The sequence below is a fragment of the Haliotis cracherodii genome, unplaced genomic scaffold, assembly GCF_022045235.1.
Source record: "Haliotis cracherodii isolate W230 unplaced genomic scaffold, xgHalCrac1.p SCAF_7, whole genome shotgun sequence".
In the NCBI taxonomy this organism is placed as follows: Eukaryota; Metazoa; Mollusca; class Gastropoda; order Lepetellida; family Haliotidae; genus Haliotis; species Haliotis cracherodii.
The window spans coordinates 41,228,645-41,255,318 of record NW_027266330.1 but is presented as its reverse complement, the minus strand read 5'-3'; the positions used below and the strand labels follow the sequence as shown (position 1 = coordinate 41,255,318).

Sequence of the window (26,674 nt, the reverse complement as noted above, 5' to 3'; positions counted from 1 at the left end):
CAGGAGGAGCACATACGAAACAAGTTACTGTGTTGTTCAACTGGTCTTAACAACACTTTAGTTACACCACATGACGTCTTAGCTTCATGTGAGATGCGATCCAGAAGCAGTATATATCACAGACTGTATCATTTTGGCGAAACCCACGAGCACGGCTAGATATGGGAACAATCGGTTTGCCGGCATGATGTTGGTTGAAAGAGGGGTCAGTCTCAACACTTGAAAGTGGAATTGATGGTTGACGGAAAGCCCATGGATGTTTCTGAATTGATGCAAGAAGGTTGGATGGACAACCACAGCCCATAGTAGTGTTTGATACTACAAATTGTACTTTGGCTTTACGTGAATGAAAGCTATTTTAAAGGATTTCAAGTACAAATGTCGAGCAAGTAAGGGGAAGATAAAAACTTTAATTGGAATGCTATGCTGGGCTACACATGGTGTTAGGGGAGAAAGGACATTGTTCAGGCGGATGTTGGATCTTAGAATTCTGCGCCTGGTGCTTAATGTAAAACTAGAAGACAATGCCAGGGGGGATGTTTCGTGGTTTGAATTTCTGGAGCCGAAGGACGTCATTGAATTAAGCACTTCACATCTAAGAACCTATAGCAAGGCATTTAACCCCAACAAGAGGGTTGACATTTATACTGACAATACTACTTGAAGGCAGCAGTAATGGTAGTGCTATGGCAGTGTCAATGGTGTTTGATTTAAACGTATTTTATTCAGATTGAAATGGATTGGGAACAAGTTATCCAACTTAGGACTCCCTCTCCATGATATTTACAAAGCTTGTACAGTAAATCATATACAAGGAAAACAGAAAAGAAGATGAGTGTAAAGATAACAAGAAATGTACAAGAGAGAGAGACTAGTATATGTACATTAAAGTGTTACCCAAATCTCTTTGTATGACTTATAAACATTTGCACTGCTTTAAAGATGTGTTGATTTTCAATAATGGACAAACATTCATTTCCGTTTAACATCAAATTTAAATCTAAATTAACATTTTTGTTCACGGCGTTCTGTAAAATGTCCCAAATTATTATTAACATAGTTTTTCTTTGGTGGACGTACAATGGACACTTTAATAAATAATGATATGCATTTTCACATGGATCACCACATTGACATGTTGGATCACATTTTATCTCTATTCTGTATAAATCATAATTTAACTGGCTTTTCATGTATCTTAAATATTCAAGGAAAAATATGGAGGTGCAATGACTTGCTCTTTTTGTATGTATGTCTTGAATTGGGATGTAGATGTACAATTTCTACCTGCTGCAGGAATAGTGTTCCATAACCTTACAGTTGAGGGAATAAAAGAACACGTTGAGTGTTTTAATCTAGTATATGGAATCTCAATATTGTCTGAATTTTTAAATTATATGATATATTTGAACCTACAGTGGTTGGTAAAATGTCTTTAAGGTAAGTTGGGGCAATATTACTTTGTATTTTGTAGAACAAACATAGCTTGCGTTTCCTTTTTCGTTCTATTAACGTTTCCCATCCTGTTTCATAATACAGATGTGTGTGCGACGTATACTTTGGGAGCCCAGTAACAACTCTGGCAGCTTCTAGTTGGAGATTTTCTAACTGAGTTGATAATTCTATATTACACCCATCCCACACTTCACACGCATATTCGAAATGGGGTCTTATGAAGATTGTATATACTTTATTTAATGTATTTCTGTTCAATATGAATTTTAATTTTCTCATTGAATTTATCATTTGATGTTGACTTAATTATGTTATCTACGTGACAGGACCATTTTCCGTTTGATGCAAACGTTATACCCAAATGTTTATGATTTTGAACATTCTTAGCTTTACATTCATCAAAGTACAAGGTAAGGAGGTCTGATTCATCTTTTAAGGATAATATAACCGCTTCTGTTTTATCTGGGTTGTATTTAATTAACCAGCGTTTTGCCCAGTTACACAGCTTGCTCAGATTTAAATTTAGAGTTGATTCAACAAGTTGATTGTCTGGTGAAGAAAAGCCGAGTGCTGTATCGTCAGCAAAGAGTCCTGTTATACAATCTAATTCATCAGCAATGTCGTTAACAAACACAATGAATAAAAAGGGACCTAACACCGACCCCTGTGGAACGCCAGCCTTCAAAATCCTTGGCCTGGATAGAGCTCCGCTTACAAACACTGATTGAGTACGATTGCTTATGTAACTAGACAACCATTCAAGTAAGTTCCCTTTTATACCATACATTTCTAATTTGTACATAAGCCCTCTATGCCAGACACGATCAAATGCTTTTGACACATCGCAAAAAAACATGAAATTTTTCTCTCTATTATCTAAAGATATACAAATTTGATTATACAATTCAATTAATTGATGGACAGTGGAATGGCCTTTTTGAAAGCCCGACTGGTATTTATATAACAATTTATTGTCATGAAAGTAGTTATAAAAATGCTTAAATACAACTCTTTCAAACACTTTACCAATACAACTAATGAGTGATATTGGTCTGTAATTTGTCACAACTGAAGCACATACGAAACAAGTTACTGTGTTGTTCAACTGGTCTTAACAACACTTTAGTTACACCACATGACGTCTTAGCTTCATGTGAAATGCGATCCAGAAGCAGTATATATCGAAGACTGTATCATTTTGGCGAAACCCACGAGCACGGCTAGATATGGGAACACTCGGTTTGCCGGCATGATGTTGGTTGAAAGAGGGGTCAGTCTCAACACTTGAAAGTGGAATTGATGGTTGACGGAAAGCCCATGGATGTTTCTGAATTGATACAAGGAGGTTGGATGGACAACCACAGCCCATAGTAGTGTTTGATACTACAAATTGTACTTTGGCTTTACGTGAATGAAAGCTATTTTAAAGGATTTCAAGTACAAAATGTCGAGCAAGTAAGGGGAAGATAAAAACTTTAATTGGAATGCTATGCTGGGCTACACATGGTGTTAGGGGAGAAAGGACATTGTTCAGGCGGATGTTGGATCTTAGAATTCTGCGCCTGGTGCTTAATGTAAAACTAGAAGACAATGCCAGGGGGGATGTTTCGTGGTTTGAATATCTGGAGCCGAAGGACGTCATTGAATTAAGCACTTCACATCTAAGAACCTATAGCAAGGCACTTAACCCCAACAAGAGGGTTGACATTTATACTGACAATACTACTTGAAGGCAGCAGTAATGGTAGTGCTATGGCAGTGTCAATGGTGTTTGGGTTCCAAGATCAACACAACACTACTGTTATAGCTGTTTATGCGCCAGGTGCGAATAATGTTGCCACAGACACCTCGTCACGCGTACATGAAGATATAAAATTGTCCTTTTAGTATGATTTGGAAGAACACGCTCAACAAAACGCTTGCTGAAAGGCGCTTCAAACAAATAGTCGGCCCTGAAGGGAGGGGGAGTGTGTGCTGAAGGGCCCTGAAGGGAGGGGGAGTGTGTGCTGAAGGGCCCTGAAGGGAGGGGACGTGTGTGCTGAAGGGCCCTGAAGGGAGGGTGAGTGTGTGCTGAAGGGCCCTGAAGGGAGGGTGAGTGTGTGCTGAAGGGCCCTGAAGGGAGGGTGAGTGTGTGCTGAAGGGCCCTGAAGGGAGGGGACGTGTGTGCTGAAGGGCCCTGAAGGGAGGGTGAGTGTGTGCTGAAGGGCCCTGAAGGGAGGGGGAGTGTGTCCTGAAGGGCCCTGAAGGGAGGGGGAGTGTGTCCTGAAGGGCCCTGAAGGGAGGGTGAGTGTGTGCTGAAGGGCCCTGAAGGGAGGGTGAGTGTGTGCTGAAGGGCCCTGAAGGGAGGGGACGTGTGTGCTGAAGGGCCCTGAAGGGAGGGTGAGTGTGTGCTGAAGGGCCCTGAAGGGAGGGGGAGTGTGTCCTGAAGGGCCCTGAAGGGAGGGGGAGTGTGTACGTCATATACAAAACACGATAGAAACACGTCATATACAACACGATAGAAACACGTCATATGCAACACGATAGAAACACGTCATATACAACACGATAGAAACACATCATATACAACACACGATAGAAGCACGTCATATACAACACACGATAGAAACACGTCATATACAACACGATAGAAACACGTCACATACAACACGATAGAAACACGTCATATAAAACACGATAGAAACACGTCATATACAACACACGATAGAAACACGTCATATAACAACACGATAGAAACACGTCATATGCAACACGATAGAAACACGTCATATACAACACGATAGAAGCACGTCACATACAACACACGATAGAGACACGTCATATACAACACGATAGAAACACGTCATATACAACACGATAGAAACACGTCATATACAACACGATAGAAACACGTCATATACAACATGATAGAGACACGTCAAATACAACACATAGTGACATTGTGATAGTGTATGGTGGTACGTTATAAAGTTTTGAAGTAAGGTATATTTAATAAATGAGACTAAGAGCATTGTAGATGAAAAGAGGGCGCAGTGTGGACTGGACAGTATGCACGCGAGGCATAATTGTAGCAAGGCAGACGGGTATAGCTATGGACTTTGTACTCTCTCCCGCGGAAACAGCAGGCATGAAGATTTGGACTGCCGCTGTAGAAGCAGCAGCCAAGAACCCAGCGTTATTTCTTATTAATGTGTATCCCTCCGGCACCATGCCCACCAAACCTAGTTCACTGGACGAACAGTGATATTTACAAGAACAATTGTTACAAAATATAACTTGTGTTGCCCTCCCACCTCCGGCCCGTGTGTTATGCTACTGTGGGCAAAGCGATGGTGGAAAATGTACTTGCGTTGATGAAAAAATGCCGAAAGTGATAGCGAGAGTGAGCACGTTGCTTTTAGTAAGAGGAAGTGACGTAGGGCAGAGGAAATGACGTTGACGTAATTACAGGCTGTGGCTGGACACGGAAGTAGAGGGGATTACGTGTGAGAGGTTACGGGTGCTTGTTATATGAAACGGAAAATAGAAGTATTCATAGTGATTCTGCACATGTATACAGTTGGAAATATCGACGTGCTTACTCTTCATGTATAGAGGAGAATCTAAACGACATCGCCGCTGACCTAGTTGAAGAATGGCTGTTGCATATAGTTTAACAGTATCCCTCCAAGTTAATAATTCCATCACTTTCCATACAAGAAAGGAGATAGGACAATTTGTATTACGCAATCCTCATTGAACGTTATAATTTTATGCTTCTCGCTACTGTTCAGGTATACTTCATTGGTTCACTGTCTGATCTAACGTGACCACTCTTTTATTAATCTGTCCTGCAAAACAATTGTTACTTCCATTGTTTCACCTCTTAAGACCACACATGCGGCTAGTTAAAGTTAGTTTTTCAGAAAACCCTGAAACGAACCCTGTTTTATTGGCGGCAAGAAAGTAATTCAGGAAATTGAAACAATCGGTTCAGTGGTTTCAGTCAAGAAGTGCAAATGTCTCTGAATATGTTTAGTGTTTATTTTGCCTCTGCCGCTTGTAATAGTTCACACGGTGTTTACATTGAAGAGTCTGTACCGGTCAGCTGCCCATCTCTCCTGCTGCTTGGTAATGGCAGTGAACACAGAAGCTAGGGTCAGCGGGGAGAGGCATTGACCATGTACTTCGTTTGTTGTCTATGTTCAATCTGTACCAATAATCCACACTGTGCTGCCGACCTGTATACACGGAGAGTGGCACACGGCCTAGGTCTCGCTCAACGTATGCAGACAATTGTATTCCTAAGTATCCGATTTCAATGTCGTCAATGTTGGATATCCTGCTCAAGTTACAGACTGTAAAAGGAACGCGTATATGACCCACAGCATCCTAAACTATACCATGGGCGGATCTATGAACTTTCCTAAGTAATTGTCTCCAGCCTTCGAAGTCTAATACTTATATTAATGTTACACGACTTATTTGTAAACGAACTCCACCTCAAAGAGAGTCATGCTCAACGTGACATAGGAATGAATCGGTGCACAATGATAGTACACAATCTAAGGTGCCAGGGGTAAGCTCACACATTACCGCCTTTATGGTTTGAGAGCTCATTGTTTCCTTCACCAATAGTGACACTTTTGGAAGTCACTTGCCCAAGAAGAAGGCTGCAAAGAGTAGTTGATATAGCCAAAATATATTTTTATTTCATAGAAAACATGACATATGAATCTTAAAGCTTTTATTTGGATCCGATAGGATTAATTGGACGTAGGCCTAGGCAAGACGCACAGCATCTCAAAGAGAAGGTTCGCCGCAGTCAGCGCCGTTGTCCCTGCCATATCATAGGGAGGAGATACCTGTAATACAAACACTCTTATAGCATCTTAAATAACATCTTAACGGGAAGTCTATTGGTGTTCTGATCGACATACACTGATAGTAAACCCAATAAGACTCTGAAATGAGGATATCAGACCAGATACATTTATGCACCTATGAAAATACACGGAATGTGAGAGCCGAAGTAGTTTGTGATCTGGTGTGCTTGTTCGCCTATATGAAGAAGTCGTTCATACCTCAACGAGATCAGCTCCTACTATTTGGAGTCCCTGACATCCTCTGATGATCTGCAGGGCCTGAGACGGGGTGAGGCCAGCTATCTCAGGTGTACCTACAAGGTAATATTGAAATAATAACACACTGACAGAAGAAAGTCTTGTTTTTGATAGCAGCAGGTGTCGTTTTGAGAATGTCCTCATTCACCGGCTACAGGAACGTGAGCAATGTTCGCTTGTCAACAGTGAAGCCCCACCTCCAGTGCAGGATGTTTAACATGTAAGATGAAAATGGTTTGGTTTCTATTTCACATGGAAAATACAATTCCAAGCTTAGGTTGTGTGAATATTTCCTTGTTCATGGCCTCTCCAACACTGGCTAAAAAGATTTATTATTTCATCGGATATTGATGTGGATGGGCCATCTTGCGTGACGGTAATGAAAGAACGATGTTACCAAATATACGTTAGATCACGACGGAGGTACTTTGGACAGCGCCCTGACGTCAGTCCATTAAAGTGTACTTTATCGTAGAATAAAATACAGTCGGCGCCTTTGATGTTATCGCGAATCACCTTAGAAAGTATGGTTTTAAATATGACCCGAATTGTACATCTTCAAATACATGTTTTTGTTTACGCCGTAATATTCCAGCTATATAACGGCTGTCTTTAAACAGTCGTGTCTGGAACAGAAACCCAGTGACTGATATCATGAGCATCGATCCACGTAATTGGGATACGATGACATGCATCAACCAAGATAGTGAATCTGACCACCCGATCCCGTTAGTCGTCTCTTACGACTAGAATAGTCGCCTTTTACAGCAAGCTGTGGTTGACGAAGACCTATTCTACCCCGAACCATCACGGGTAATTTGGCTTACTAGATTAAGAACAAACCACATATTTCCTATTGGTAAAACATAAAGAGGAAAATATAATAAAATCTGTGTAATGTATAAAAATGTAATGAATTGCATTTCTTACTGGTATGTACATCAGCAATAGATAAACTGAAACCTTTTTATCAAGCTTCTCAATTCCCGATGTCTGTAACTTAACTTCTACTGTATCTGAAGAGCAACATTATTTTTGACGGTAAATAAACGTGGCATGTGTAACATAGTAGTGGTCCCTTGACCAAATATTTCTATACATAAAGTTACCTGTCCCGGGTGCATAGGCGGGATCTAAAGCATCAATGTCGAATGAGAGGTACACAGGGGCGCTCCCCATCATGGCGCGCACCTCACCCATCAGCTCCACCATTGACTTGGTCCAGCATTCCTCACCAGTCACAATGCGGAACCCCTGCCTCAGAAAATTTGGTGTCAAAAGCAAACGGTAAGAATGTAGAGGAATGAAGTTGATCTATTACTAAGACTAACGCGACCAGTATCAAGAGGGAAGGCACGGACGTACTTAGTTACTACGTTCCTGTTACACACCTGCAGCTTCGCCCAGTCGTAGTCACTGACACTGTAGCCAGAACCCCGGAGCCCGATCTGAATCACTCGGCTGCAGTCCAGACAACCCTCCTCCACAGCTCTCCTGAACGTTGTAGAATGCGTTATCTTCTCACCGTACATGCTGTCACTGGTGTCGGAGTGAGCATCCACGTGGATAAGGCCAACAGCACCATATCGAGCCTGTCATCACAAACGTGTCCATTACTTTAGTGTTATCACGGTCTTTGGGGGAATTAATAAGCGCTGGTTTGGTGCCTGACAAAGGAACATGATCAGGGCGAACCTGTGATCTGTACCCCCGCTCATAGGATACTTGCACGCAAAAGGGACTTTTGTCCCTTGTTTCAAAATACCATTACGATTTTTTTATAATCCTTGTGCTGAGTATTGCTGACATGCGCTTAGTCATATAATGGCTTGATGTACTGAACCAAAGTGTATCTCAGTTTCCTGCACTGTCTGAAGTACTAGTATATAGTATTTGCATGTTACAAAACTGGATAACAGAGCATGGAGTACAGAATGTCACTGAAAACATGTAAGCTTCATTCCTCGGAGTACAGAATGTCACTAGAAACATGTTACCTTCATTGCTTGGAGTAAAGAATGTCACTAGAAACATGTTACCTTCATTGCTTGGAGTAAAGAATGTCACTGAAGACATGTTACCTTCATTGCTTGGAGTACAGAATGTCACTGAAGACATATTACCTTCATTGCTTGGCGTACAGAATGTCACTGAAGACATGTTACCTTCATTGCTTGGTGTACAGAATGTCACTGAAGACATGTTACCTTCATTTTTGCTTGGCGTACAGAATGTCACTGTAGACATGTTACCTTCATTGCTTGGAGAACAGAATGTCACTGAAGACATGTTACCTTCATTGCCGGGAGTAAAGAGTGTCACTGAAGACATGTTACCTTCATTGCTTGGTGTACAGAATGTCACTGAAGTCATGTTACCTTCATTGCTTGGAGAACAGAATGTCACTGAAGACATGTTACCTTCATTTTTGCTTGGCGTACAGAATGTCACTGTAGACATGTTACCTTCATTGCTTGGAGAACAGAATGTCACTGAAGACATGTTACCTTCATTGCCGGGAGTAAAGAGTGTCACTGAAGACATGTTACCTTCATTGCTTGGTGTACAGAATGTCACTGAAGACATGTTACCTTCATTGCTTGGTGTACAGAATGTCACTGAAGACATGTTACCTTCATTGCTTGAAGTACAGAATGTCACTGAAGACATGTTACCTTCATTGCTTGGAGTACAGAATGTCACTGAAGACATGTTACCTTCATTGCTTGAAGTACAGAATGTCACTGTAGACATGTTACCTTCATTGCTCGGAGTACAGAATGTCACTGAAGACATGTTACCTTCATTGCTTGGCGTACAGAATGTCACTGAAGACATGTTACCTTCATTGCTTGGAGTACAGAATGTCACTGTAGACATGTTACCTTCATTGCTTGGAGTACAGAATGTCACTGAAGACATGTTACCTTCATTGCTTGGAGTCCAGGATATGTCACTGAAGACATGTTACCTTCATTGCTGGGAGTAAAGAATGTCACTAGAAACATGTTACCCTCATTGCCAGGAGTAAAGAATGTCACTAGAAACATGTTACCCTCATTGTTTTGAGTACAGAATGTCACTGAAGACATATTACCTTCATTGCTTGGCGTACAGAATGTCACTGAAGACATGTTACCTTCATTGCTTGGAGTACAGGATATGTCACTGAAGAAATGTTACCTTCATTGCTTGGAGTACAGGATATGTCACTGAAGAAATGTTACCTTCATTGCTTGGAGTACAGGATATGTCACTGAAGACATGTTACCTTCATTGCTTGGAGTACAGGATATGTCACTGAAGACATGTTACCTTCATTGCTTGGAGTACAGGATATGTCACTGAAGAAATGTTACCTTCATTACTTGGAGTACTGGATATGTCACTGAAGACATGTTACCTTCATTGCTTGGAGTACAGGATTTGTCACTGAAGACATGTTACCTTCATTGCTTGGAGTACAGGATATGTCACTGAAGACATGTTACCTTCATTGCTTGGAGTACAGGATATGTCAGTGTATGATCTCCTCCCATAGTAAGAGGCCGGCAGCCAGATGCTATGATAGAGCCAATGCCGTCCCGGATATTGTCGCATGCCTTCTTTAGGTTGAACATGTTTATTCTTATGTCCCCAGCATCCGCCACTCTGAGATAACGAAACGGATCCACACCTACAAGTAGTCATCATAATTAAAGCTTAATGCAGTGTCATGTCTCAATTTCTCTCATTCATTTTCGGTGACCTAAAACATCCACTGGGTATCAATACAGATTGATACCCTAGTTCACTAACTTGGTCGTCAGTAGTTATTGATTGACCTAGTTCACTCAACTGGTAGTCAGTACAGACTGAATGGCCCAGTTCCCTCAACTGGTTGACAGTGAAGACTGAATGATACCAAGTTCACTCAACTGGTCGTCAGTACAGACTGAATACTTAAGTTCACTAACTTGGTCGTCAGTAGCTATTGAATGACCTAGTTCACTGAATCACAATGTTCACTCAACTGGTTGCCAGTACAGACTGAATGACCTAGTTCACTCAACTGGTTGTCAGTACAGACTGAATGACCTAGTTCACACTCCTGGTTGTCAGGACAGACTGAATGGCCCAGTTCACTCAACTGGTTGTCAGTGCAGACTGAATGACCAAGTTCACTCAACTGGTTGTCAGTACAGACTGAATGACCTAGTTCACTCAACTGGTTGTCAGTACAGACTGAATGACCTAGTTAACACTCCTGGTTGTCAGTACAGACTGAATGACCTAGTTCACTCAACTGGTTGTCAGTACAGACTGAATGACCTAGTTCACACTCCTGGTTGTCAGTACAGACTGAATGACCTAGTTAACACTCCTGGTTGTCAGTACAGACTGAATGGCCCAGTTCACTCAACTGGTTGTCAGTACAGACTGAATGACCTAGTTCACTCAACTGGTTGTCAGTACAGACTGAATGGCCAAGTTCACTCAACTGGTTGTCAGTACAGACTGAATGACCTAGTTCACTCAACTGGTTGTCAGTACGGACTGAATAACCAAGTTCATTCAACTGGTTGTCAGTGCAGACTGAATGACCTAGTTCATTCAACAGGTTGTCAGGACAGACTGAATGGCCCAGTTCACTCAACTGGTTGTCAGTACAGACTGAATGACCTAGTTCACACTCCTGGTTGTCAGTGCAGACTGAATGGCCCAGTTCACTCAACTGGTTGTCAGTACGGACTGAATAACCAAGTTCATTCAACTGGTTGTCAGTACGGACTGAATGACCAAGTTCATTCAACTGGTTGTCAGTGCAGACTGAATGACCTAGTTCATTCAACAGGTTGTCAGTACAGACTTTTTGGGCTTGTCAACTTAACTGGTTGTCAGTACAGACTGAATGGCCAAGTTCACTCAACTGGTTGTCAGTACAGACTGAATGACCTAGTTCACTCAACTGGTTGTCAGTACAGACTGAATGACCTAGTTCACTCAACTGGTTGTCAGTACAGACTGAATGACCTAGTTCACTCAACTGGTTGTCAGTACAGACTGAATGACCTAGTTCATTCAACTGGTTGTCAGTACAGACTGAATGACCTAGTTCATTCAACTGGTTGTCAGTACAGACTGAATAACCTAGTTCACTCAACTGGTTGTCAGTACAGACTGAATGACCTAGTTCACACTCCTGGTTGTCAGTACAGACTGAATGACCTAGTTCACTCAACTGGTTGTCAGTACAGACTGAATGATCAAGTTCATTCAACTGGTTGTCAGTGCAGACTGAATGACCTAGTTCATTCAACAGGTTGTCAGTGCAGACTTTTTGGGCTTGTCAACTTAACTGGTTGTCAGTACAGACTGAATGGCCTAGTTCACTCAACTGATTGTCAGTACAGACTGAATGACCTAGTTCACTATTTTTTTCATAAGCTGAGATCGCTATTATCAACACTATTCCATAAACCCTTACCAAATTAGAACAATCCAAACTAAAGTGGTCCAAATTGGATGTTATGCATTAAGTTCTCACCACCTTGGTCTAGGTTGTATAACTTTAGCACACTTGTAATTAATGATTGAAACTAGTCTCAAAAATGCCCATCGGGAAAAGTGGACTTCAAATCAGCAAAACTCAACGTAAGATGTATTTAATAATGGAAACTAAATTGGAATTTGAAAAATATGTCATAAATCTTAAATCAGAACAATAGATGATTTGCCGACATTTGTTGAAATTCCGAACCTCAGATCAGAATCTACCTGATGAAACGGGAGGAAATATATTATTTTCGCATCTGAAATGCACAAACTGTGATATGGTTGATGCTGGAGATCCTCTGCAAATTTCTTGAACACCAAAGAACGTTTTCTTACTCTGAATCTATTTTGATAATTCAAATATGTACTCCCTATTCAATTACAATGTGTCAAAGCTAAGCCAGTATATCAATTCTGTTACAAAATAGTAATGACTTCAAATGTTGTTATGTCAGTTTCTGCATGTAAATATATATTATGTAAATGTAGAAACGTCCACTTTAGTCAGTACAAATTTACAGTACAGATTGTTGATAGGTCTCATGTATGATTCCAAACATATTTTACACGTGTATGTCATGAAACATGTGAGTAGTTTTAGAGGGACCTTGTTGGAGTTGCCTGTTACCATTATATATGTCGTACACACGACAAGAAGGCTGAGGAGGTGTCTCACCTGTCCCCATGTTCGTCCTGCGGAGGAGGGCAGATTCAGTACGTATTTGTCTTGGCCCAAACCGTGTACCAGACCTGTTGGAAGCCCCGGCATCAAGCGGAATGCCAACAAAGCAGGCGTCAAGTTCTACAAGAGGAAAGAACTTTCATTAAAGAGAAGGCTGAAATTGTCGCTGTAGCCAGCACAATACCATGGTGTACATTAATAACAAAGTCTGCTTTACATGCTCACTCTGAAATTACGAATCTTTAATAAATCTGTATATTGCGTGGTATATTGAGGACAATGAGATCAACGATCTATGACAGTACAGGAAAATGACGACGTCTCTCTTACATTTACTCACTAACGTAGAGTGTGTGACTATGAGATGATGATATTGCTCAGTGATGTCGAGAGAATCGAGACGAAAGCCTGTAGCACCGTGATTCTATGTGTTCATCTAAACTAGAAGTTCTGGTCAAAATTTAAACATGAAATTGTAGGTCTCATGCTGTGACTAGGCACTCCCACAAGTGGAACCCACGGTTCATTCAAACACTCGGTGACTTGGTTGATGCATATTATCGCATTACGTGGATCGATGCTCATGATATCAATTACTGGATTTTCTGGTCCAGGCACGATTGTTTACACTCCGCCGTTATACAGGTGGAATATTGCGGCAATAAACAATAAACAAACGTAAGAGCCAGCGTTAATCTTGATTACCTTCGACACATGATGGTTGACTGTGATTGAGCATACAGCCCACTTGTACAGTTTCTCTGTACAACCCAAATCGTTGCTACTCTACTTCTCAAAGGAGGACATATGTTGTATATCTTTGAGGGGGATACGGGCTGAAGTCTTACCATTTGATTTATTAGAGACATAATCGATATATCTTGTATATATTTATAGTTGTTGATGAACTCACAGTTCCGTGAGTTATTATCTGTACAAGAAAGCATTAAACTCAAACTAAATATATATAAACTCATCATCATATGTTAAACCTCTCTGCACAGCAATGGAAAGGAAATGTGAATGTATATCTGTATGTTTGATATCAGTGATTGATATATCTTGGTAAGTGCATGTGTATGAGTGTTTGATGTCAGTGATTGGTGTATCTAGGTAAGTGCTTGTGTATGAGTGTTTGATATCAGCGATTGATGCATCTAGGTAAGTGCATGTGTATGAGTGTTTGATGTCAGTGATTGATGTATCTAGGTAAGTGCATGTGTATGAGTGTTTGATATCAGTGATTGATGCATCTAGGTAAGTGCATGTGTATGAGTGTTTGATATCAGTGATTGTTGTATCTAGGTAAGTGCATGTGTATGAGTGTTTGATGTCAGTGATTGATGTATCTAGGTAAGTGCATGTGTATGAGTGTTTGATATCAGTGATTGTTGTATCTAGGTAAGTGCATGTGTATGAGTGTTTGATGTCAGTGATTGGTGTATCTAGGTAAGTGCATGTGTATGAGTGTTTGATGTCAGTGATTGATGTATCTAGGTAAGTGCATGTGTATGAGTGTTTGATGTCAGTGATTGATGTATCTAGGTAAGTGCATGTGTATGAGTGTTTGATGTCAGTGATTGATACATCTAGGTAAGTGCATGTGTATGAGTGTTTGATGTCAGTGATTGGTGTATCTAGGTAAGTGCATGTGTGTGAGTGTTTGATGTCAGTGATTGATGTATCTAGGTAAGTGCATGTGTATGAGTGTTTGATGTCAGTGATTGGTGCATCTAGGTAAGTGCATGTGTGTGAGTGTTTGATGTCAGTGATTGATGTATCTAGGTAAGTGCATGTGTATGAGTGTTTGATGTCAGTGATTGATGTATCTAGGTAAGTGCATGTGTGTGAGTGTTTGATGTCAGTGATTGATGTATCTAGGTAAGTGCATGTGTGTGAGTGTTTGATGTCAGTGATTGATGTATCTAGGTAAGTGCATGTGTATGAGTGTTTGATATCAGTGATTGATACATCTAGGTAAGTGCATGTGTATGAGTGTTTGATGTCAGTGATTGGTGCATCTAGGTAAGTGCATGTGTGTGAGTGTTTGATGTCAGTGATTGATGTATATCTAGGTAAGTGCATGTGTATGAGTGTTTGATGTCAGTGATTGATGTATCTAGGTAAGTGCATGTGTGTGAGTGTTTGATGTCAGTGATTGATGTATCTAGGTAAGTGCATGTGTATGAGTGTTTGATGTCAGTGATTGATGTATCTAGGTAAGTGCATGTGTATGAGTGTTTGATATCAGTGATTGATACATCTTGGTAAGTGCATGTGTATGAGTGTTTGATGTCAGTGATTGGTGTATCTAGGTAAGTGCATGTGTGTGAGTGTTTGATGTCAGTGATTGATGTATCTAGGTAAGTGCATGTGTATGAGTGTTTGATGTCAGTGATTGGTGCATCTAGGTAAGTGCATGTGTGTGAGTGTTTGATGTCAGTGATTAATGTATCTAGGTAAGTGCATGTGTATGAGTGTTTGATGTCAGTGATTGATGTATCTAGGTAAGTGCATGTGTATGAGTGTTTGATGTCAGTGATTGATGTATCTAGGTAAGTGCATGTGTATGAGTGTTTGATGTCAGTGATTGATGTATCTAGGTAAGTGCATGTGTATGAGTGTTTGATGTTAGTGGTTGTTGTGACTGTAATACTTCCTAAAGTTACATACAGTGAGCTCATTATCACTTTATAATTGTATTAATATATTTTGTATCCGTGTAGATTGATGTATTGTATAGATACGTGCAGTACTAAACGGATTTAACAGGAGTGATATCTTTTAATGAAAGTGATATCTATAAAATCAAAGAGTAGCTGTAACAGATTGTATATATTTATTAGTTTATATTTTATATTTGCTTATGTTGTTGTACATCATTGTTTCAGGCTGACTACATGTCACTACTGTTACAATACATTTGAAAAAGGCAACAGATTGTCAACAGGAGAGACATGATAAATGATCATTTCCATGCAAAAATATTTCCAGGACTTGTAGTTCTAAATCGGTACATATTACACTTTGGACTCGGTCGTTCTGTATTTTACCCAATGACATTGCACAACCACACAATGGCGGCCTGATCACAGATGCTGACCTGGTTTCCTAATGCAAGACATAGGCCTACCCAACATAACGTGTTTAAGATAGGACGTCGGGTGACAAGACACTTACACTCAGGTGTAAGTAACATAGAAAAACCGAGGCAGACCTGTGGCGTCCCCTTGAACAGGCAGTCTCATCATGGAGGCGATGCCTCCTGGTCGAGGCATAGCATTGCCTGACAGTGGCTCATTGAAGGGCTGGGTGGATCTGCTGCTGCTGCTGCTGCTGCTGCCTTGAATAGCGAGTCTAGTGGCTGTAGCGAGACGGCTCCGGGTGTGATATGCTGCACTCAACATGTCGGCCTTCAGTGGAATGCAACTACTGATACGATAAAAGCAATTGGTCACGCTATACTTTCGAGTAAGGCTTATGTGAGAAGAATTAATTTACCAAAGCAAATTTATCCCACGCTAGTCGTAGCACAACTTGATAAGCTGGTTGTGTTCACGTGTGATGTAGTCACCACAATCCGGGTTCTTTTATTGCGAACGTATAAGTTTACATTACAAGACATATATGATTAACTGTCCACATTCTCCACCAGTACACGTCGATGCATACGTACAATCGCAACTCGTGCAGCGATGTATTTGCTTTGCCATGAACACAACAGTTGGCTGTGGGGAGGATACTCTTCGAGATGGTATCAGAACCACTCACTCCACAACGTCTAAGTTGACATAGAATGAAATTATTATTCATCGACACCAATTATTTGTAGTTGATGCTTTAAGATATTTGGACTTGTCATCTCCGGGACATTCAACACGGGTATTTAGCAGCGAAGGTAACAAAGATCAGTTCATTGACCTAAACCTGGTTAACAACATTCTTCTTTCCTGAATTCCTACAGTCCGTGGACCTATTTAGATTTACTGTTGTTTCCCTGATTCTTTGTGGTGAAGAGACGTTGGGGTAGTCTAGGGGTTAAAGGGTGCGCTCGTCAAGCCGAAGACCCCAGTTTGATTCCCCACATGAGTACAATGGGCGAAACCAATTTCTGGTATCCACGGCCGTGATATTGCTGGAATATTGATAAATGCGGTGTAAAACCACACTCACTCTATTTGGTATAACACACATTTGTCAAGTCAGTAAGTCAAATGCAAGTATTTTCTACATATACACATTGTATTTATGAATATATACTTAACAGCAAAAGAAACGAAAGTTCCAAAATGTTTGAAATTGTGTAAGTGTGCCCATTCCATTTTGTAAGAATTGATTGGAAAATGCCGAAATGATGACAGATGAACTAACTGATGTCATGCAACAAGGCGCCCATTCCACACATGCACACGAACATAAGCAACCGAAACGAAGAACTGTACATCGTGGTCCGGGATGAAAACACACGTGTTCATTTTCACTCTGAGGTATATTACATTAAGGTGGGTGTCAAACACCGGTTCAATATTCACTCCAGAAGGTCTATAGCTGAAAAGAGGAATGGCCCTTGGGATGCTGCAGGTCTGTAACTCTGCAACTGCTGTAGCCAGACAGTTGGGATGTCTTCGCACCACTGATAAAATGTCACCAGCAAATTCCGTCCGTTGCTGATCGACCCAGAGTGACAACGCCGGCACAAGATAACTTCCCTTGTTTGTTGCACCTCCTAAACTGCACTTGGCCAACAGGACAACGCACGTCTTCATATAGCAAGGTGTTGATGGCGTATCTGGCTCAGAACAGCATCAACAATCTTCCAGGGCCACCTATGGCTCCTATTGAACATGCTTGGGACGAAAATTGGACGTCTGATTGAAGCGGGTAGACAACCAACCACTCTCGTGTTTTCGTCCTGTCGCAATCATGGTTATGCTGTGTTGTGTTGAGTCATGTATTACATTCTGCATTGCCTTGTACCATCTGTTGTGTAGTACCGTGTGTTGTGTTGTTGGTGTGTAGTTCCATGTGTTGTGTTGCTTGGTGTCTTGTTCCACGTGTTGTGTAGATCCATGTGTTGTGTTGTTTGGTGTGTAATTCCATGTGTTGTGTAGCTCCGTGTATTGTGTTGTTTGGTGTGTTGTGCCATGTGTTGTGTTGTTTGGTGTCTTGTTCCACGTGTTGTGTAGCTCCGTGTATTGTGTTGTTTGGTGTGTTGTGCCATGTGTTGTGTTGTTTGGTGTCTTGTTCCATGTATTGTGGAGTTCCATGTGTTGTTTGGTGTCTTGTTCCATGTATTGTGGAGCTCCATGTGTTGTTTGGTGTCTTGTTCCATGTATTGTGGAGTTCCATGTGTTGTTTGGTGTCTTGTTCCATGTATTGTGGAGTTCCATGTGTTGTTTGGTGTCTTGTTCCATGTATTGTGGAGTTCCATGTGTTGTTTGGTGTCTTGTTCCATGTATTGTGGAGCTCCACGTGTTGTTTGGTGTGTTGTGCCATGTGTTGTGTTGTTTGGTGTCTTGTTCCTTGTATTGTGGAGTTCATGTGTTGTTTGGTGTGTTGTTCCATGTATTGTGGAGCTCCATGTGTTGTTTGGTGTACTGTGCCATGTGTTGTGTTGTTTGGTGTACTGTGCCATGTGTTGTGTTGTTTGGTGTCTTGTTCCATGTATTGTGGAGTTCATGTGTTGTTTGGTGTCTTGTTCCATGTATTGTGGAGTTCCATGTGTTGTTTGGTGTACTGTGCCATGTGTTGTGTTATTTGGTGTACTGTGCCATGTGTTGTGTTGTTTGGTGTCTTGTTCCATGTATTGTGGAGTTCCATGTGTTGTTTGGTGTCTTGTTCCATGTATTGTGGAGTTCATGTGTTGTTTGGTGTCTTGTTCCATGTATTGTGGAGTTCATGTGTTGTTTGGTGTACTGTGCCATGTGTTGTGTTGTTTGGTGTCTTGTTCCATGTATTGTGGAGTTCCATGTGTTGTTTGGTGTCTTGTTCCATGTATTGTGGAGTTCCATGTGTTGTTTGGTGTCTTGTTCCATGTATTGTGGAGTTCCATGTGTTGTTTGGTGTCTTGTTCCAGGTATTGTGGAGTTCATGTGTTGTTTGGTGTACTGTGCCATGTGTTGTGTTGTTTGGTGTACTGTGCCATGTGTTGTTTGGTGTCTTGTTCCATGTATTGTGGAGTTCATGTGTTGTTTGGTGTCTTGTTCCATGTATTGTGGAGTTCATGTGTTGTTTGGTGTACTGTGCCATGTGTTGTGTTGTTTGGTGTCTTGTTCCATGTATTGTGGAGTTCATGTGTTGTTTGGTGTCTTGTTTCATGTATTGTGGAGTCCATGTGTTGTTTGGTGTACTGTGCCATGTGTTGTGTTGTTTGGTGTCTTGTTCCATGTATTGTGGAGTTCATGTGTTGTTTGGTGTACTGTGCCATGTGTTGTGTTGTTTGGTGTACTGTGCCATGTGTTGATTGGTGTGTTGTTCCATGTATTGTGGAGTTCATGTGTTGTTTGGTGTCTTGTTCCATGTATTGTGGAGTTCCATGTGTTGTTTGGTGTACTGTGCCATGTGTTGTGTTGTTTGGTGTCTTGTTCCTTGTATTGTGGAGTTCATGTGTTGTTTGGTGTCTTGTTTCATGTATTGTGGAGTTCATGTGTTGTTTGGTGTCTTGTTCCAGGTATTGTGGAGTTCCATGTGTTGTTTGGTGTACTGTGCCATGTGTTGTGTTGTTTGGTGTCTTGTTCCTTGTATTGTGGAGTTCATGTGTTGTTTGGTGTCTTGTTCCATGTATTGTGGAGTTCATGTGTTGTTTGGTGTACTGTGCCATGTGTTGTGTTGTTTGGTGTCTTGTTCCATGTATTGTGGAGTTCATGTGTTGTTTGGTGTCTTGTTTCATGTATTGTGGAGTTCATGTGTTGTTTGGTGTGTTGTTCCATGTATTGTGGAGTTCATGTGTTGATTGGTGTGTTGTGCCATGTATTGTGGAGTTCATGTGTTGTTTGGTGTCTTGTTTCATGTATTGTGGAGTTCATGTGTTGTTTGGTGTACTGTGCCATGTGTTGTGTTGTTTGGTGTCTTGTTCCATGTATTGTGGAGTTCATGTGTTGTTTGGTGTCTTGTTTCATGTATTGTGGAGTTCATGTGTTGTTTGGTGTACTGTGCCATGTGTTGTGTTGTTTGGTGTCTTGTTCCATGTATTGTGGAGTTCATGTGTTGTTTGGTGTCTTGTTCCATGTATTGTGGAGTTCCATGTGTTGTTTGGTGTGTTGTTCCATGTATTGTGGAGTTCATGTGTTGTTTGGTGTGTTGTTCCATGTATTGTGGAGTTCATGTGTTGTTTGGTGTCTTGTTCCATGTATTGTGGAGTTCCATGTGTTGTTTGGTGTCTTGATCCTTGTATTGTGGAGTTCCATGTGTTGTTTGGTGTCTTGTTCCAGGTATTGTGGAGTTCCATGTGTTGTTTGGTGTACTGTGCCATGTGTTGTGATGTTTGGTGTGTTGTGCCATGTATTGTGGAGTTCCATGTTTTGTTTGGTGTACTGTGCCATGTGTTGTGATGTTTGGTGTGTTGTGCCATGTATTGTGGAGTTCCATGTGTTGTTTGGTGTACTGTGCCATGTGTTGTGTTGTTTGGTGTGTTGTTCCATGTATTGTGGAGTTCATGTGTTGTTTGGTGTGTTGTTCCATGTATTGTGGAGTTCATGTGTTGATTGGTGTGTTGTGCCATGTATTGTGGAGTTCATGTGTTGTTTGGTGTCTTGTTTCATGTATTGTGGAGTTCATGTGTTGTTTGGTGTACTGTGCCATGTGTTGTGTTGTTTGGTGTCTTGTTCCATGTATTGTGGAGTTCATGTGTTGTTTGGTGTCTTGTTCCATGTATTGTGGAGTTCATGTGTTGTTTGGTGTACTGTGCCATGTGTTGTGTTGTTTGGTGTACTGTGCCATGTGTTGTGTTGTTTGGTGTACTGTGCCATGTGTTGTTTGGTGTCTTGTTCCATGTATTGTGGAGTTCCATGTGTTGTTTGGTGTCTTGTTCCATGTATTGTGGAGTTCATGTGTTGTTTGGTGTCTTGTTCCAGGTATTGTGGAGTTCATGTGTTGTTTGGTGTACTGTGCCATGTGTTGTGTTGTTTGGTGTCGTGTTTCATGTATTGTGTGGTTCATGGGTTGTTTGGTGTACTGTGCCATGTGTTGTGTTGTTTGGTGTCTTGTTCCATGTATTGTGGAGTTCATGTGTTGTTTGGTGTCTTGTTCCATGTATTGTGGAGTTCCATGTGTTGTTTGGTGTGTTGTTCCATGTATTGTGGAGTTCATGTGTTGTTTGGTGTGTTGTGCCATGTATTGTGGAGTTCATGTGTTGTTTGGTGTCTTGTTCCATGTATTGTGGAGTTCCATGTGTTGTTTGGTGTCTTGATCCTTGTATTGTGGAGTTCCATGTGTTGTTTGGTGTCTTGTTCCAGGTATTGTGGAGTTCCATGTTTTGTTTGGTGTACTGTGCCATGTGTTGTGATGTTTGGTGTGTTGTGCCATGTATTGTGGAGTTCCATGTGTTGTTTGGTGTACTGTGCCATGTGTTGTGTTGTTTGGTGTGTTGTTCCATGTATTGTGGAGTTCATGTGTTGTTTGGTGTGTTGTTCCATGTATTGTGGAGTTCATGTGTTGATTGGTGTGTTGTGCCATGTATTGTGGAGTTCATGTGTTGTTTGGTGTCTTGTTTCATGTATTGTGGAGTTCATGTGTTGTTTGGTGTACTGTGCCATGTGTTGTGTTGTTTGGTGTCTTGTTCCATGTATTGTGGAGTTCATGTGTTGTTTGGTGTCTTGTTTCATGTATTGTGGAGTTCATGTGTTGTTTGGTGTACTGTGCCATGTGTTGTGTTGTTTGGTGTCTTGTTCCATGTATTGTGGAGTTCATGTGTTGTTTGGTGTCTTGTTCCATGTATTGTGGAGTTCCATGTGTTGTTTGGTGTCTTGTTCCATGTATTGTGGAGTTCATGTGTTGTTTGGTGTGTTGTTCCATGTATTGTGGAGTTCATGTGTTGTTTGGTGTCTTGTTCCATGTATTGTGGAGTTCCATGTGTTGTTTGGTGTCTTGATCCTTGTATTGTGGAGTTCCATGTGTTGTTTGGTGTCTTGTTCCAGGTATTGTGGAGTTCCATGTGTTGTTTGGTGTACTGTGCCATGTGTTGTGATGTTTGGTGTGTTGTGCCATGTATTGTGGAGTTCCATGTTTTGTTTGGTGTACTGTGCCATGTGTTGTGTTGTTTGGTGTGTTGTTCCATGTATTGTGGAGTTCATGTGTTGTTTGGTGTGTTGTTCCATGTATTGTGGAGTTCATGTGTTGATTGGTGTGTTGTGCCATGTATTGTGGAGTTCATGTGTTGTTTGGTGTCTTGTTTCATGTATTGTGGAGTTCATGTGTTGTTTGGTGTACTGTGCCATGTGTTGTGTTGTTTGGTGTCTTGTTCCATGTATTGTGGAGTTCATGTGTTGTTTGGTGTCTTGTTCCATGTATTGTGGAGTTCATGTGTTGTTTGGTGTACTGTGCCATGTGTTGTGTTGTTTGGTGTACTGTGCCATGTGTTGTGTTGTTTGGTGTACTGTGCCATGTGTTGTTTGGTGTCTTGTTCCATGTATTGTGGAGTTCATGTGTTGTTTGGTGTCTTGTTCCATGTATTGTGGAGTTCATGTGTTGTTTGGTGTCTTGTTCCATGTATTGTGGAGTTCCATGTGTTGTTTGGTGTCTTGTTCCATGTATTGTGGAGTTCATGTGTTGTTTGGTGTCTTGTTCCATGTATTGTGGAGTTCATGTGTTGTTTGGTGTACTGTGCCATGTGTTGTGTTGTTTGGTGTCTTGTTCCATGTATTGTGGAGTTCATGTGTTGTTTGGTGTCTTGTTCCATGTATTGTGGAGTTCATGTGTTGTTTGGTGTGTTGTGCCATGTATTGTGGAGTTCCATGTTTTGTTTGGTGTACTGTGCCATGTGTTGTGTTGTTTGGTGTGTTGTTCCATGTATTGTGGAGTTCATGTGTTGTTTGGTGTGTTGTTCCATGTATTGTGGAGTTCATGTGTTGATTGGTGTGTTGTGCCATGTATTGTGGAGTTCATGTGTTGTTTGGTGTCTTGTTTCATGTATTGTGGAGTTCATGTGTTGTTTGGTGTACTGTGCCATGTGTTGTGTTGTTTGGTGTCTTGTTCCATGTATTGTGGAGTTCATGTGTTGTTTGGTGTCTTGTTCCATGTATTGTGGAGTTCATGTGTTGTTTGGTGTACTGTGCCATGTGTTGTGTTGTTTGGTGTACTGTGCCATGTGTTGTGTTGTTTGGTGTACTGTGCCATGTGTTGTGTTGTTTGGTGTACTGTGCCATGTGTTGTTTGGTGTCTTGTTCCATGTATTGTGGAGTTCATGTGTTGTTTGGTGTCTTGTTCCATGTATTGTGGAGTTCATGTGTTGTTTGGTGTCTTGTTCCATGTATTGTGGAGTTCCATGTGTTGTTTGGTGTCTTGTTCCATGTATTGTGGAGTTCATGTGTTGTTTGGTGTCTTGTTCCATGTATTGTGGAGTTCATGTGTTGTTTGGTGTACTGTGCCATGTGTTGTGTTGTTTGGTGTCGTGTTTCATGTATTGTGTGGTTCATGGGTTGTTTGGTGTACTGTGCCATGTGTTGTGTTGTTTGGTGTCTTGTTCCATGTATTGTGGAGTTCATGTGTTGTTTGGTGTCTTGTTCCATGTATTGTGGAGTTCCATGTGTTGTTTGGTGTGTTGTTCCATGTATTGTGGAGTTCATGTGTTGTTTGGTGTGTTGTGCCATGTATTGTGGAGTTCATGTGTTGTTTGGTGTCTTGTTCCATGTATTGTGGAGTTCCATGTGTTGTTTGGTGTCTTGATCCTTGTATTGTGGAGTTCCATGTGTTGTTTGGTGTCTTGTTCCAGGTATTGTGGAGTTCCATGTGTTGTTTGGTGTACTGTGCCATGTGTTGTGATGTTTGGTGTGTTGTGCCATGTATTGTGGAGTTCCATGTTTTGTTTGGTGTACTGTGCCATGTGTTGTGATGTTTGGTGTGTTGTGCCATGTATTGTGGAGTTCCATGTGTTGTTTGGTGTACTGTGCCATGTGTTGTGTTGTTTGGTGTCTTGTTCCATGTATTGTGGAGTTCATGTGTTGTTTGGTGTCTTGTTTCATGTATTGTGGAGTTCATGTGTTGTTTGGTGTATTGTTCCATGTATTGTGGAGTTCATGTGTTGATTGGTGTGTTGTGCCATGTATTGTGGAGTTCATGTGTTGTTTGGTGTCTTGTTTCATGTATTGTGGAGTTCATGTGTTGTTTGGTGTACTGTGCCATGTGTTGTGTTGTTTGGTGTCTTGTTCCATGTATTGTGGAGTTCATGTGTTGTTTGGTGTCTTGTTTCATGTATTGTGGAGTTCATGTGTTGTTTGGTGTACTGTGCCATGTGTTGTGTTGTTTGGTGTCTTGTTCCATGTATTGTGGAGTTCATGTGTTGTTTGGTGTCTTGTTCCATGTATTGTGGAGTTCCATGTGTTGTTTGGTGTCTTGTTCCATGTATTGTGGAGTTCATGTGTTGTTTGGTGTGTTGTTCCATGTATTGTGGAGTTCCATGTGTTGTTTGGTGTGTTGTTCCATGTATTGTGGAGTTCATGTGTTGTTTGGTGTGTTGTTCCATGTATTGTGGAGTTCATGTGTTGTTTGGTGTCTTGTTCCATGTATTGTGGAGTTCCATGTGTTGTTTGGTGTCTTGATCCTTGTATTGTGGAGTTCCATGTGTTGTTTGGTGTCTTGTTCCAGGTATTGTGGAGTTCCATGTGTTGTTTGGTGTACTGTGCCATGTGTTGTGATGTTTGGTGTGTTGTGCCATGTATTGTGGAGTTCCATGTTTTGTTTGGTGTACTGTGCCATGTGTTGTGATGTTTGGTGTGTTGTGCCATGTATTGTGGAGTTCCATGTGTTGTTTGGTGTACTGTGCCATGTGTTGTGATGTTTGGTGTGTTCTTTCAAGCGTTGCGCAGTGCCGTATGTTTATTTCACGCTGTATACATGTGGCATCGCGTTACATGGAATTAGAAGCACTGGGAAGTATAACTACTTGCGAAATTCAAATGTCCGATAACTAAAGATATTACAATCAAATCTTATGACTGAAAATCTTCATTGGCATCGTGTCATGTGCAGTAATTCTGTGACACTTTGTCGGCTTCGGAATGAACTCAATCCAGGCCAGCGCGTGTCAATATAGATACATTTCCACTTCCAAGCACTGTCCCTGGGCATGGCACCCGTGTGACCCTTCCGGTACCATCGCTGCCACTATGCAGTGTACAGGCGGCGAGTACAAGAATCGGTAACATTCCCATTCAAAGCTTAAATATTGGGACATTTATATCTTTGGGAATGCCATTATAGTGTAGTGGGGGAGGGGGGGGGGGGTGGGGAGCACTTTGCAGCAACGAAGGTCGACCTTCCAAAATCTGCCTGGCTGGATATCCAGGGTGAAAAGATGATCTTCACACATCCGCTGGTCTTGATTTTATGTGAGATGATGAGTGAGACACAACCTTGCCCCCTCGTATAGTCTATATAGATTGGTCGAGCTGTTCTGGTAGATTTCAGATTACACTTGACTCCAAAAGCACCTAACTATAGTAACTTCTTACATCAAAGAGTACTACATTCCTAAAAACTAACTATTGTCAAAATACAATGCTATGAAACAATACAGAAACAATGTAATTGCAATTATAACATTGTTTAACAATAAATTACACTGCCATGTAACAATATTTTATATAGATGCTATCATTTTGAAAAAAAAGAAATTGGCAAGGAATATCACTGATTCACTGTTAGATGTCATGACTGAATTTGTACTTTCATGGAAAACGTTAACAAAAATAGTGTACACATATTATATGCTTTCATTACAATACCTTCAGGGAGGAATGTCAAATCGACTGTTTATCCATGTATATAGAAGTATATCTTAATACATACAAACAAGATAGTAAGACCAGTTTAATATTCAAACACTGTGGGAATTCCCAAGTAGCCTTTGTTTGCCGTTGTGGGTGGGGTGGTCAGTTTGGTGGGTGAATATGGTGATTGCGTGCCATCGTACCTGAACGGCGTGGATCGTTGCTTACAGTATCAATGACTGGCTGGCCTGGTCAGGTCTCCATTAGGTAGTCAAGTAAAGACATGTAGCTGAATACAAAATATGTGCTTGGTATGAAATACATAGTTAACAGCTTTTGCATAGTTGGTATTTAATCATTTAAATTGCACAGGATACCCGTCAGATATTGTGTGTTACAAGCTCATTATCATTGTCTAATTATGTTTGTTCAGTGGGGATCATAAAATGTTCTAAATGGATCACCGGGACAAAAGTGTATAATTTCCGAGTGACCGCGGGAACCAGTGAATAGCTTCTAAGAGAGCACTGAAAACAGTCTACCGTTGTGAGGAGCTTGATAATGTCACGCGCCTACCAAGACGGGGCTTTTATCTACCTATATGATGAGCAGGCAAACAGCTAAGCTGGTTCCCGGCTCCATATACGCGTCGTCAACTTGATGATAGAGACGGGGGCTCAGCTTAGCTAAAAGCGCTACGCTTACGTCGCGTGTCAACGGCGGAAACAGTTTTACTCCTACAAAGTAATCTGACAGGCAGTCTGTATCTTGGTAAAATCTCCCTGATTCAACCTAGTATATTATGCTCTGTCATCACTGCGCCGAAGTGTGGTAGACCATTAGCTGGGTCCCGTCTCTTCCGCAAGTTGACGACCAGAAAAAGGGAGCCGGGAGCTCCTCGCAGCGATAATCCGTTCGCGGGGCTCTCTATTACTATCGCGATGTCACCGAGCGTGTAACGAAGGTGTCACGCGCTG

At 41.3% G+C, this 26,674-nt stretch overlaps 1 protein-coding gene across 1 annotated transcript in view; it reads right to left on the bottom strand.

The window, feature by feature from the left end:
- Nucleotides 1–6,136: 6,136 nt before the first annotated feature.
- LOC139447347 (guanidinobutyrase-like) overlaps nucleotides 6,137–26,674 on the bottom strand; it is a 29,352-nt gene continuing 8,814 nt past the window's right edge. The window contains exons 2-8 of the mRNA XM_071228652.1: nucleotides 15,992–16,206; nucleotides 12,769–12,894; nucleotides 10,049–10,233; nucleotides 7,949–8,149; nucleotides 7,667–7,811; nucleotides 6,519–6,613; nucleotides 6,137–6,299 (exon numbers count right to left, since the gene is read on the bottom strand). Coding sequence (XP_071084753.1) covers nucleotides 6,201–6,299; nucleotides 6,519–6,613; nucleotides 7,667–7,811; nucleotides 7,949–8,149; nucleotides 10,049–10,233; nucleotides 12,769–12,894; nucleotides 15,992–16,181 — 1,041 coding nt within the window. The 5' untranslated portion in view covers nucleotides 16,182–16,206 and the 3' untranslated portion in view covers nucleotides 6,137–6,200. The remainder of the gene's footprint in view (nucleotides 6,300–6,518; nucleotides 6,614–7,666; nucleotides 7,812–7,948; nucleotides 8,150–10,048; nucleotides 10,234–12,768; nucleotides 12,895–15,991; nucleotides 16,207–26,674) is intronic.